The following is a 13702-nucleotide window of genomic DNA, read 5'->3' on the forward strand; positions in this document are numbered from 1 at the left end:
GTACTCCGTACGGAGTATATCATCATGCCTATCCAGGGGAACCTGGCTCCCTTCTATGGTTGATCCGGTATGTTTCAACTTTCAACATGGCCGCACTGTACATTGGATAGGACAGAACCCCTGGTCGTAATCAAGGGAGTAAGAGTGAGCGAACTAGGATTATATACTGATAATGCTGATGATGGCGATGAGTGTCCCACCAGGCTCACCCTAACCTAGATAATCTATGTTAATTTACCCAATACCAATGTGGCATGTGTTCAATGCTTCTGTATTAGCTTGTCCTTTGTCCACGGAAGCGACGAAATCGCCAGGGACTGGATGGAGGCTTCCGCCCTCCAATTCCCCACCGGACCACAGGCTGGCTGAGATCGAAATGAGGGTCAATGGTTCCGTGAGCCTGGGGCGGACTTTGCCGCCTCCTAAGTCCCAAATTCCTTATGATCCAACCATACTGATGATCGCCCATCCGGGAACGATATGCAAGGTCGTTAGGACCATGATCTGGATGGGCGTTTTGCATTCGGACTGCATGCTATGGCGTCATGGTGCGAATACACAGTAGCCAGGTACGGTCCATCTGAATATAAATATCAGTTATATCGCACTTGATCTACCTACCAAAGATGTACACAAAGCAGACGATGAATAATAATGACTGGACTGGCAAAAACCGCAGAATTATCCGCAAGTTCAAGCGGATCCACTGCCACACATGCCTCGCCTAAAGCAGCTAGAGGTCCATCTGACCATGTCTGAACTCTGACTCGGGCGCCAAATGCACAGATACTGTAATGATCATATCGCTGGTGTCTGGAGACTGCAGAGACTGAGGTTGTCAAACTCAATTCAGTACGAAGTGGAGTAACCATCTAAATCTGCTTGGAGGCGGAGGGGAGGTCTCCAGCACTTTAGAACCGGACTCGAACCGGCAGTAGACGTAAAAGCTTCGTGCATGTTTTCATTTTCGCTACTACTGAGCTCCTGGGGAATTTGGTTGAACCAATTATATATCTTGACTTCACCGTGGCAGGCCCAAGTAGCTATGAGATAGACATGCAAGGTTCTGTGACACCAAAGGTCCCACACAACCAGACCAGCTGAAATCCAACGTCTTCAATGAAAAGGAATCAGACTGACCACAGTGAAATGTTCTCACGAGAAAAGGCATGGCGTGGGATGGTTGAAGTTCCGATGATGCCTGACAGGTACAGACAGGCTTGGCATGTTTCGGCGATAGTAACCGAAACGGACCATCAAATCGTCTCCGACAGTCCGACTTGAATGTTGATCCAGGTGGAATCCCGCGATCGCAAACAGCGAAAGGAATATTTCTCCACAGTGCACTCGAATCAAGCACGGAACCTTATACATTGCCTTGCAAGCTAGATATTATCAGACTAGTCACCCCGTGGTGGCCGTTGAAGACGCCTTGCTCGATCCAGCCAGAGATGCGGTGACCGACAGCACCACGAAGCAGCTTGTGTCCGCAATGGACGCCTATCCGGAAGACTATGTCACCCACAACCTTCCATTTATTTTGCTCTCCGGTCTTGAGGCAAACTCAGACGATGACCTGCAAGGTGTGCGGGCCGACTATCCTCTCCTCCGGGAGAAGGGCGTGAAGATATACTCGGATTTCCCGTCCTTGAGCGGCCCAGTCGCGGGGGAATTACGGCGTGTGCTCCTAGAAGAGGACGCTTCCCGTGTCCCATGGGACCTGAGGGATGACGCATATGAGAATCCATCAAAGTTCAAGTACAAAATCAAGAGTGTTGGACGGGTAAGTCGATGCATGTTGGTTGCCAAAACCATTCCCCCCTTCTCCGCTGCACCTTGACACCGGAGACAAACAAATAGCCCACCCGAGCCCACAGACAAAGTGTGATACTCGTACGACGCGCTGGCTTCCTCTGCTAGACCCCATCCGGCCTCCATATATTCCCTTACTCCCAGGCTCGCGTGCATTTCCACTGACAGCCCGTCTAGTCCTACAGTCTCCCCCCGCGCAAAGCCGATCCCCCACCCGTATCTACCCCGACGAGCCCAACGGCCGGACAAGACAGTGACATATCGCGTGGAACATCCTTTGTTCTTCATTCGCCTATATCTCCGCTGACGCCGAGCTCGCCAACTTTCCCGGATGGCCTGCTTAGCCCTCTATGGGTCACGAAGCACCAGGACCTCGTTCCTGCGGCAGTAATCAACTTCTTCCCCTTTTGCTTCGACCCTAATATGAGCTCGCTGCGCGACAACCAACTCAAGATAGAAATAAATGAGCTGAAGAAGGAATGGGTCTCTTCTACCTACAAGACTCGGTCTATAGTTGTCCTCCTGTCGGAGGAGAGCACAGGCAACTATGTTGGGGATGCCGAGGACAGAATGGCAAGCATCCGGAGGGCAACCAACCTAGATCAGAAATCCATCTTTCTCCTTCCATCCGATGCGACTTCGGTGGAACTGAAGGAGTTTGCAACATCACTGTTGTCTCTTCTTCAGCCATCGGTGATGGAATACTACCGGGATCTTTCAAAGCACGCCAGGCGCAAACGAAACCGAGGCACCATTCCGCCGCCGACAGCGCCGCCGACAAGTGGAACCTCCCAGACCTTGTCGACTCAGGGGTGGAATGTCCGATACGAATTCAAACTGGGAATTTTTGCGGAATTCCGCCAAGAAATAGATGCAGCATTGAGAAATTACGAAAGCGCATACGAGACTTTATTCGGACAAGAGGTATTCGAATACATAGCTGGCTGGAACCCTAGATTCAATGATGCACGTCTTTTAGGTGACGCGTTGGCCGTACGCATCGTTCGCTGCTTGCTGCTGACGGGACAAACAACTCTCGCGGTGCGGTCTTGGGCGGGTCATCGAAACCGCTCAAAAGACATCATCGATCGTCGAGGCAAAGGCACCAAAAACTATGGCTGGGAAGCCTGGGAAGCCAGATGGTCAATGGTAATGGCTCAACTAGTCCGTCAAGCCGGTATCCCACACTTCACCTCGCTGGGTATCCCCCAGGATCAGTTCCAAGAGCAATACTCCATCTTCGTCCCACGCGACAAGTCTATATCGACGCCAGACGCGTACATTCCGTGGGAACAGCTTCACCACGAGGGATATTGGTTTTATCGATCGGCACAACACACCAAGTATCGTCGAATTCTGGCGGAGCAAATCCCGGAGGATGATCGATTATCTCCCGGGCAGTCCCCTGCTTCACAGATCGCAAATAAGTCTTACTTGTATGACACCTACCTGGTGCCTGAGCCCCATGTTGAAGCACCCCAGCCAGGAGCGAGGGGTTTCAATCACTCATTGATGAGATTAGATGCGCTGAAAGCGGCACTCGAGGAGTTCTCTAAGAGAGACCAAACTCGGAAAGCAGAGAGTCTTTGCTTGGAGATTGCAGAAGAACACATGCGTCTAGGCTCATGGTCGGAGGCCTATGAAATTCTTCACCCACTGTGGCCAACCTTGTCGTGGCGGCGCTCGGGCTGGTGGCAGCTCATGGCACAATTCGGCTGGGCCTTGCGGGAATGTGCCTTGCGAGTACACGACAGCGATATGGTTCTGCGGGTTGATTGGGAACTGCTACACAAGGGTGAGGATTTTCTTGTTTCGAGTTGTGTCCTATTGCTTGACCACTGTGATTCAAATACCCCACATGACCCCACATCTAACCACTTATCCTTTATCAGTATTTCCACCGCGGCCTGAGTGGCCTTACGACCTCCACAGCAGCCTTGAGAGCGTTCCTTTGGTAAAGCCCAAGCCATCGGTTGTCATGCGCGCGGAGGATATAACATCTAGCGGCAAGTTGCCACCAAAGCCTCCTGTGACATCCATATGCTTACAGTTTCCCGAGTTCCAGTCACGGCATCTTTCGTATTCCAAAGACCAGAAGGGAATGTTGGCGAGTCGTTGAAGGGCCAACTCGTGATATCCTCGTGCGCCCAGCCATCAGCAAGCCCCATCAGGTTCTCCGAGGTTAAAGTCATTTTCGAGGGTTGCCTTCGCTCAATAAGACTTCAAGCTGATCACAACCTGGATGCTGACCAAACTGTCCCTTGCACAATACTGTCGCCATCTCTACGTGATCCTACCATAGCAGAAGATCCATCGTCTCTTCAATCACCCACCAGTGGGCTGGCGGCCTTGACTGGGGTTGCCGATCTGACTCTCGGGCCTTCCCAGACGAAGGTGTATGACATTACATGTATTCCTAGAGAAGCCGGGGAGTCGCGCGTTGCATCGATAACTCTAACAGTTGAAGAAGAAAAGTTTGATCTTGCCAGCGCTATAACTGATCTGACCCAATCTCAGTCATATTGGTGGCAACAGACCACGAAGGGCCCAAGCCGACGACGCGTGGGTAAAGGCCGTGATACTGTCCGGTGCAAGATACTGCCCAAACCGCCAAAGATACGGATAGAGCTACTAAATCTCCGGGGCACATACTACACGAACGAACAAATTGTCCTCCGGGTTGGCATTCATAACGAAGAAGACGAAGCTGCAGATGTTTCCGCTGAGACTAGACTTTTCGGTCGTCCCGAGTCAGCGGCCAAGATCCGATGGTTCGATGAGGAGAGTTCCTCGGAGATGCACGCTTCTGGGGAAAGCACCCCAACTGAAGGCGTCTCTCATTACATCAAACGGATTATAGGCGTGATGGAGCGCTCCTCTCATCAAGAGCTATTGATTGTGGTCACAGACACCAATGATGCTTCGAATTACGAGCTAGAAATATCCACTGTATACAACCTAATCTCTGATACCCAGACGCCTATCATCGCAACCATGCGTGTTGGCTTAACCATCACCCGGCCGTTCGAGGCTAATTACGAATTTCTCCCACGCATTCATCCTCAGTCCTGGCCGGATTTCTTCACCGTGGAAGACGATTTGCTCACGAATGGGGAGGAATCCAGACCCGGGGGTTTGCAACAGAGATGGTGTCTCAACTCCAAGGTTGTCTCTTTTGCGTTGGAACCTCTGGTTATCGAGAAGATGTCATTGACGTTGCTCGGGCTCAGCGGCGCAGCCTCCAGCCTCATCGGGCCGGAGGAGGCCATCAACCCCGAGGTGGTGGAGATCCATCCGGAAGAGCTTCGCGAGTCGAACTTCATCGTCGATGTCCAGAAGGAGATACTGGGTGACCGCCGATCCACAGCCTTGAACCTCGCCCTAGAAATCCAGTGGAGGCGGAGTGCAGCCGATGATGGCCCGCTCACTAACGGTTCCGCCGTCACCGCATCCACGCTTGCTATCCCCCGCTTTGTTATTCCGGCCGGTGAGCCTCGGGTGCTCGCCTCGGCCAAGGCCTCCAATACGCTGTCCGGGTTGATCCATCTTGACTACACGCTAGAGAACCCGTCGATGCACTTTCTGACTTTCAATTTGAACATGGAAGCCAGTGAGAATTTCGCGTTCAGTGGGCCGAAGACGATGGTGGTCCAGTTGGTGCCCTTGAGCCGGCAAACGGTCCGGTATAACTTGCTGGCGTCCAAACGAGGCTTGTGGATCCAACCCCAGCTCGTTGTGGTGGATACGTACTTCAACAAGACGCTGCGGGTACTTCCGACGGAGGAGATGCGATCGGATAAGAAAGGGATATTAGTCTGGGTTGATGCGGAGGATTAACCGAGGAGGTAGTATATTGCAACAATGAATTACATATTGTAGATACTTGGTATCCATCACGTGCCGAGCCCTTTATCCACGCGCTGCCCGAAGCGGCCTAGCGGCGGCGATCGGGACGGCGCCCGCAGCTGGTCCCAATCCGTAGAGAGCCTGCGGCTGCAGAGGAAGAGTTGCGCCCGTTCGACTTCCCTCCCCTTCCTTCCTTGCCCTCGTTTCTTCCCTTCTCCCCCCCCCCCTTCTCGTCTCGCTCCTTCTCCCCCGCGGCCCTTCCTCCGTATGGTGTCAGTCTCTCTTGTCAAACCCCCTCCCCCCACCCTTCCGTTTGCCTCGTCCGACCGCTGGTGGCCGTTCTCGTTCTTTCGGCTACTTCTGTCGCTATCACGTTGGCTGCCTCTGCCGTCGTCCGTTCACTACAATCCTACTAGCCATGGCGGCGCAGGCGGCCCTGATTGCCGACACAATTGTTGGCATTAAAAGAGCCCTCCGCAAGGAGAATGACTGTCCGTCCGATCTCGTGTTCATCTTGCTTACTTCGACTTTCTCTCTGACTGTTGCTCTTGTTAGACTCCGGACCCGATGAACCGATCAGTCAACCAACAAACCGGGGCAACAAGCTACGCGCAAACTCTAATTTTGTCCGGGAGGGTGCACTGGGCTATATTCACCCCGAGAAACTTTACAAACAGGTTGGCTTCACCCCCGCAGCCCCTCATCTCTTCCCTGGGCTACTGGTCGACGACGGTGATGAAGCATGTGCACTGAAGACGACTGACGGTTAGTGGGACGTATCCATTCACAGAAAATTGAACATGCTGGATATACGCGTTATATACTCCAGCCTAATCCTGTGCGCTATGATTCGGAAGGGGATGAGCTGGACGAGGATGATGAAGACTCCGAGGCCGATGCCGCTGCGGCGGAAGAAAATCCATTTTCGGAAATCGCGCTAGAAAGTGAGGCCTTTTGTCCATTATCTGCTGGATATCAGAGGTGTCCTACTAATGAATCTACTGCAACCAGATTTCTTGTGCCCTCTGAAACATCCGTCCGAACTCCCCACTCATCCTTCTCTATCACACGCTTATACTTCGAAGGCTCTGCTACACATGACACAGGCTATTGAAGCCAAGCTACGTCAGGAAAGAGCATTGTTATGGCGGGCAAGAAATCTACACCGGCAGTTTCTGGGCGACAGTTCCTGGATGCCATCGGGAGCGGTTGAAACGTCTGAAGATCGATCGATCTTTGAGCCCCGGATGGCTAGTACTACACGTAGCTCATCGGTGAGTCAGTATAAGCCCAACGGGACTGCCAGTAATTTGGCGTCAGGGGCGCCTGCTGCTCAGAAGAACGGCACACAAGGTGCGTCGTTAGTGACAGGAGATGCAAAGTTGTCCCGGGCCACGCAGAATGAGGATATCCGAAGCCAATCTGCGGCGGAAAAGGACGTTGAGATGGCCGATGCTCATGAGCAGGAAACGATACCCAAAGACCTTGTTTCGAATGCGCTTGAACAGACCCGAGAGCCCAAATCTGAAGAAGTTGATACACCAGTTGGCGACCTGCCGCATCACTCGGAGACAACCAACCTGGAACCGCAAGTCAACGGAAGCAATATAGCAAACAACAAAGTTGATGAGGATCGGATGTCGGACTCAGACGGCACCCTGGACAGAGATGGAAAAGGACCCGGAGGTTCTGCCGTCCAGGGCAATGCGCATGCCGACCCCGACCGCCGAGACAATATCCAGGCAGATGAGACGGACAGAGATGCAGAAATGCAAGACGGATCATCACCCGAGCCACCCCGGCGAATGACAACGCGGGCCCAGGCCAACGCAGCGAATCCACAGCAGGAGGAAGAACTCGGGTCACTCTCTCCGTCCCCATCTGACGACACTCTAGGGAGTCTCCCAATACCACATCCGCTTTTCCTTATACCGGACTCGATCCGGCCAGATGCAAACTTCGGTCTCCCGCCCAATGAAGCAGAAGATACACGTCGACTGCTTTGGTCCTATGTCCAGAAACAGGAGGAGACTGTCCGTGGGTTCGAGCACATGCTGGAGTCTCTCCTTCGAGCCTGTCGGATGAAAGATGACGTGCTAGAGTGGTGCAAGGCGGAGGGCCACGTCGGCGAGCTGAGCGATGGGGAAGATTGGTATGACCGGCAGAGATGGGGGCTGGCGGAAGGGGAGGATCTAAAAAAGGGTGCCGACGAAGACGAAATTGAGACGGTGGAGGAAAGCCGGACAGCGAACAAGAGAGGCAGAGGTCGCCGGGCATAGACCGAGCCTTGGAAGTTGGCAGGCGTACTATATACCTTTGCTCGTTTGTAGCTCGGACGGCGCTGGTGCCAGGTGTACGTACGCATCACTTCCACTCTTGAAAATCCATAGCGTGGAGTTGGCGGTTTGGTTGAGGGAATCCGGTGTCATTTGGCTATCCGCGACAATTATACGATGGTATTTGATTGGATTTGCCTAGTGAATTAGCTGCTTTACAACTCCCTCTGGGATACGGTGTGGGTTATGATAACTGGTGATCATCGCAGAACTACACAAGCGTAGCAAATGATACCCGTTGTTCCTGCTACATGAAAGGTGATAGAAATGGTGGTTTTCTCCTCCTAGTTATCTACAAGCAATTCCCCCTTTCGCTTGACTTGCATGGCCAGATACTGCTTACCTGCCCATCACACTCTTGTTCTTTCTCTTTCCTTTCTCTCGACTGACTGGTGGACTAGCAGATCATTGTTGAAGACCGAGTGTATCCTCTGCTAGGCTTCGAATTTCATTACCATAACACCTACCTACCTAGATCCTAGGGCTGGGGGGAGGTCTGTGTTTTCACTCAATGACTGGCAGGAATGGCGTGGGAGTTGAAGGTCCAAGTTCCGCTCCCGCAGGCAAATTGGTCTGCATTGCATTGCAGGAGGGTTGAAGTAGAGTACGTGCCCAGACCCTCCAAAATGCCGATGGGCCTAGGCTTACAAGCTTTTGCCGCCCTGCTTCGATTTGGCGCGCTCACGTTCCCGCTTGGCGTAGATTTCCGCCGTGAAGGGACTACCAGGCCGGGGTTAGTGGGGTACCATGTCCATGACTTTTTGCGTTGGGGCTTGGAACATGTGGGTATAGGCTTCAGTTGCAAGGGTACCCATGACCATTGTGGACAGAGGGAAAGAAGATCGGGCACTTACTCTTCCCACTGAAGAGCGAACCAGTACAGAATGAAGACCTCGGCCGTCAGGAAGACGCCCGCCACCTTGCCCCGATAGAGAGCAACTCCCAAGAAGTTCAGAGTGCTTCCCCAGTACATGGGGGACCCGGTGACATTGAAGGGGAATCCGGTGACGGGGGAATCCATCAGAATACCGAAATAGTCTCCAAGGTAGGTGCCGGTTACTCCGAGGGCATACATGCTGAATAGAACGAGGACAGAGCCAACGGCGAAAAGGAAGCCGCCAAGAATCGGTTGGTGCACCGGGGCATAGTAGGGTTGATCTTCCAGGGCCACTTGGTAGATATGGTCTCGCAGGATTCCCAGGCTGAAGATGGTGATGGCGAGGAAGTAGCAGCCGTAATAGGCATTACCGAATATACGAGTCAAGAAGTGACTCCGATACTCTACAGAACAAGATGACAGGGGGTGCCATAAGCCTTTTATACCGAAGACGGGTGGATAGGTGGACCCAGGCAGAAGTTGTGGGCCTGGTCATGGATGAGGGGAGGGTGGGTAGGACCAACCAGCACGGGCGACGATGCTGGATAGAAGATCGGTTAGTCACAGAGGTGATCGTACCGGACAGATCGAGTTGAGGCACTTACTTCCAGAAGATGGGGTTGAAAGCAATGGCCAGCGCGGCCCCTGGAGAAGAGATGGGAGTTGAGAATCACATGCGGGGAGAAAGAATGGGGGATCCACGTACATTGGAGAGACGGCTGGGAGAAGTTGACAAAGTGGGAGAGGGAAGCCATGATTGCTGGGCCGGAGATATGAGAGATTAGTACGACTGGAGGAAGAAGCAGCAGGGAGAGAGGAGGAGCAAAAAAAAGAAGAAGATGGGATGGAAGAAGGAAGAGAAAGAAACAAGTGGAGAGGCACAACAGCCCGAAACGGCATGACATCGGGAACACGGGTTTCTTGGCATTCCCATCAGTCAGCAGTCACGAGATACACTATAGTTATATGTAGACAGTATAATTTATGCTTATACATACTTCGTACGTTATTTAACGTATTTCATAAGCGAGCGGCGCACCTCTCGCATTTTATACGCGACTAAAAATCTCGCTCAAATCAACCACCAACCATGCCTCCAAAAGCGCGTCAAAATTCAAGAAATTTAGCTGAGAAAGAGGGTAGAGCTGTACTAGCTGTTTCTGCTTTAAAAAATCAGAAATCTCTAGTATTCATGAAGCAGCTTGTATATATAATGTCTCTGAAACAACCCTTCGCAGACGATTACGCGGTATATCTTCACGCTCAGAAACACGCGCTAATAGTCATAAATTGACTCAAAATAAAGAGGAATTACTTATATAATGAATTCTAGTGTTAGATTAATATAGAGCCCCTCCCTAACCGTTCTATATATGAAAAATGGCCAATATTCTACTTACTCAATGTGATACTACCCCAGTTCAATCAGTTAAAGAGAACTGGGTCACTAACTTTATTAGATAATAAGATTGTTTGAAAACTTGCTATACTTGATGTTATGATTATCAAAGTACTAAATATAAAGATCCTAAGATTATATAAGAATAGTTTAACTGTATATAAATCATGATAATATAACACGGGATCACACAGGAAGATATCTATAATTTTGATAAAACTGGCTTTGCTATGGGCTTAGTAACTACTGCTTAAGTAGTTACTAGAGCTAACTATTATAGAAAGACCTCTCTTGTATAGCTAGATAATCAAGAATAGGTTACTTTACTTAAGTATATTAACTCTATTAGTTGGGCGCTTCCTCTATATATGATCTTTAAAGGTAAGGTCTATATAGAGGGTTGGTATCAAGATATCAAACTCCCACGTGATAGTAGGATTGAGATTAATCCTAACAGATGGACTATAGATAAGATAGGTCTTTACTGGCTTCAAAATCTCGTTATTCTTATTACTAATTGTATAACTGGCAGATATTGTCTTCTTATTCTTGACGGCTATAGTAGTTATTTAATATCTTAGTTTGATTAAACATATAGTAAGAATGATATTATTTCTATCTATATATTTATATATTTATCACATCTACTACAGTCTCTAAATATTGGCTGCTTTTCACCTCTAAAGCGGGCGTACGGCAGCTTGATAGAGAAGCAGGCATGCTTAAGAATTAATTATATAAATAAGTGTCAAACCCTAGGATCGCTTCTCCCTGTTCCTGTTAGCTTAGCTTCCGTTCCAATACGTACCTTCGAACTGAATCGAGGTAAGTCAGACTGATGACTATCTAATGGCAACTGGTCCTGAACAGAAGAAGAGAAGTAAGGCTAGATAGTGCCGCGTAGCTATCTGTAAGTAAGTGCGGATAAGTGTTGTTATTAAGCTTTACTAAAATGTATAGTTACTTAAAGACAGTTGTATTGAGCACGAAGAACAGAACTAGCTAAGTACGTGAAAGAGTGTTCTTATATCCTATCCTTCGTCATGGCGTCGCCATGATATATTATGTTGCTGGCATGTCCTGTTATAGCGCTGCTATGTTCTGTTATAGTGCTGCCATGTCCTGTCATAGCGCTGCCATGTTATAACATGTCGGTGACATGTCCGTTGTGGTCATGTGTTGTGTAACTGTCCTGGTTGTAGACTACTTGTATTAGGATTTTACTTGATAAGAGTCCTTGCTTTTCCGGACGTGGCCTTCTGCCTAATAAGTCCGCCTCACTAGTCCGTTCAGCTAGCAGGGGTTCGTAACAATAAGCTTGATTTCTTAGAGGCCTTTTCACAAGCTTGTGAACATGTTTTTTAAACAGATATTATTTAGAATAGTGTTACAGACCCCTGCTAGTTGAACGACTAGTAAGGCGGATTCGTCAGGCAGAAAGCACTGATAAGAGCAGCGCACGGGTGAGACCGAACTATTATTGAGAACTACCATCACAACACCTAGAATGGCTGCATATCACGTGACTATAATAAACATGTTATTAACAAGCTATAACATGTCAGCGCTACAATGAGATATAGCAGTAATATGAGATAATATATTAATAGTATAATATATTATAATAACAATATACAGAGGATAGGATATATAAAGACACTCTTTTATATATTTAGTTAGTTCTGTTCTTCATGCTTAATATAATCATTTTTAAGTAATCATATATTTAGAAGCTTAATAATAATACTTTTCTATACTTATTTACAGATAGCTGCGCGGTACTATCTAGCCTTACTTCTCTTTTCTTATTTATGATCAGTTGCTCTTAGATAATCATTAATCTGACACTGTCTTAATTCAGTTTAAAGATATATATATCAGTGAAGCTAAGCTAACAGAAACAGAAAGAAGCAATTCTAAGATTTGATATATTAAGCACCAGTCAGTACGAGTGTGTCAAACCCTAGGATCGCTTCTCCTGTTCCTGTTAACTTAGCTTCCGTTCCAATACGTACCTTCGAACTGAATCAAGGTAAGTCAGACTGATGACTATCTAAAAGGTGACTGGTCCTAAACTAGAAAAGAGAAGTAAGGCCAGATAGTGCCACGCAGCTATCCGTAAGTAAGTATGGATGAGTATTGTTACTAAGTTTCTAAACATAGGGTTACTTAAAGATGATTATATTAAGCATGAAGAATAGAACTAGCTAAGTATATGAAGAAGTGTTTTTATATATCTTATTCCTTATATATTATTCTATATACCATCGGGTCTACCATATACCCGTTTAATAGTTATAGACCATGATAATATATTATATACCATATGCTTATCTATATACCATGGTTATATGATATATAACACATGATGACTCAGCTCAGGACTTTATCTGATAAGAGTAGTCATCCATCCGGGTGTAGCCTTCTGCCTGATATACCCGCCTTACTAGTTATTCAGCTAGCAGGGATCTGTAACACCACCTTTCTTACTTCAAGATTCTTATCCTCAAGAATATAAAGATGCGTGTCCCCGTATGTGTTAATCTAAGTCCTTCAGTTCCTTTCTCTTCCAGGATAGATCATCATGTCTCCGTGTAATCACTACAAGGAGTGTTATTACTAGACTAACTGAATCATTCACAGCAGTATTCAGGTCAAATTCTCTTACACCTGGTGTGATTTCCACAGTCTTTCTTGCTTTATGGATTCTAAGAGCTGAAATTATGTGGCCTGCATTTGTTGTGGCTGTAAGTATAAAAAACATTTTCACAGTGATTTCGAGTAGGATAAACTTTAATATAATAAAGAAAAGATAGCTCAAGAGATTGAAGAGACTGAAGAGTAGATTGAGCAGTTATTTATGAAAATAAAATATTTATAAAAATATCAAAAATTTCTTAAGAATTATGGTAGTCAGATATTAGATCACAACTTGAATATGTTAAATCTGCTAGATAATAAGGATTCTTCAAGCACTGAGGATCTCCAGGAGCTGGAGTATCTAGCTGACAAGTATAATACTGCTCAGCTTGCCACTATATCAGATAATTCTAGTCTGACTTAGTTAGTTAGTTCTCCTTTTTTCTGGGCAAACTTTAACCTGTCTGTTAATAGTATTGTGTTACAGACCCCTGCTAGCTGAACGAACTAGTAAGGCGGATACGTTAGGCAGAAGGCCACGTCCGGAAGGCAAGGACTCTTATCAAGTAGAATCCTGATCAGAGCAACCTACAAACCGGGACGGTTACACAACACGTGACCACGACGGACATGTCACCGACACGCTATAACATGGCAGTGCTATGACAGGACATAGCAGTGCTATAACAGGACATGGCAGTGTTATAATATAACATATTGGCGACATGACATATTATGGCGACGCCATGACAAAGGATAGAATATAAGGACACTCTTTCATGTACTTAGCTA

At 48.1% G+C, this 13702-nt stretch overlaps 3 protein-coding genes across 3 annotated transcripts; 2 read left to right on the forward strand and 1 right to left on the reverse strand.

The window, feature by feature from the left end:
- Positions 1 to 1286: 1286 nt before the first annotated feature.
- BO94DRAFT_625677 (uncharacterized protein) lies at positions 1287 to 5700 on the forward strand. Its single transcript, XM_025617302.1, has 4 exons — positions 1287 to 1783; positions 1990 to 3607; positions 3705 to 3818; positions 3878 to 5700. Exons 1-4 carry the CDS (start codon positions 1493 to 1495, stop codon positions 5647 to 5649), a joined length of 3795 nt encoding a protein of 1264 aa, XP_025466100.1. The 5' UTR covers positions 1287 to 1492; the 3' UTR covers positions 5650 to 5700.
- Positions 5701 to 5884: 184 nt separating this feature from the next.
- Positions 5885 to 7937, forward strand: BO94DRAFT_520137 (RXT2 domain-containing protein; the record flags this gene model as incomplete). The annotated part of the gene is made up of 4 exons (XM_025610094.1): positions 5885 to 6149; positions 6214 to 6335; positions 6449 to 6602; positions 6670 to 7937. The coding sequence occupies exons 1-4, from the start codon at positions 6077 to 6079 to the stop codon at positions 7935 to 7937; spliced, it is 1617 nt and encodes a 538-aa protein (XP_025466101.1). The 5' UTR covers positions 5885 to 6076.
- A 316-nt stretch (positions 7938 to 8253) lies between these two features.
- Positions 8254 to 9712, reverse strand: BO94DRAFT_536790 (bifunctional phosphatidyl-N-methylethanolamine N-methyltransferase/phosphatidyl-N-dimethylethanolamine N-methyltransferase). The gene is made up of 5 exons (XM_025612111.1): positions 9578 to 9712; positions 9477 to 9516; positions 9396 to 9412; positions 8849 to 9275; positions 8254 to 8714 (listed from the first exon to the last, which is right to left on the reverse strand). Exons 1-5 carry the CDS (start codon positions 9624 to 9626, stop codon positions 8639 to 8641), a joined length of 609 nt encoding a protein of 202 aa, XP_025466102.1. The 5' UTR covers positions 9627 to 9712; the 3' UTR covers positions 8254 to 8638.
- Between the last annotated feature and the right edge of the window lie 3990 nt (positions 9713 to 13702).

This window comes from Aspergillus sclerotioniger (assembly GCF_003184525.1).
Source record: "Aspergillus sclerotioniger CBS 115572 chromosome Unknown BO94scaffold_19, whole genome shotgun sequence".
Lineage (NCBI taxonomy): Eukaryota > Fungi > Ascomycota > Eurotiomycetes > Eurotiales > Aspergillaceae > Aspergillus > Aspergillus sclerotioniger.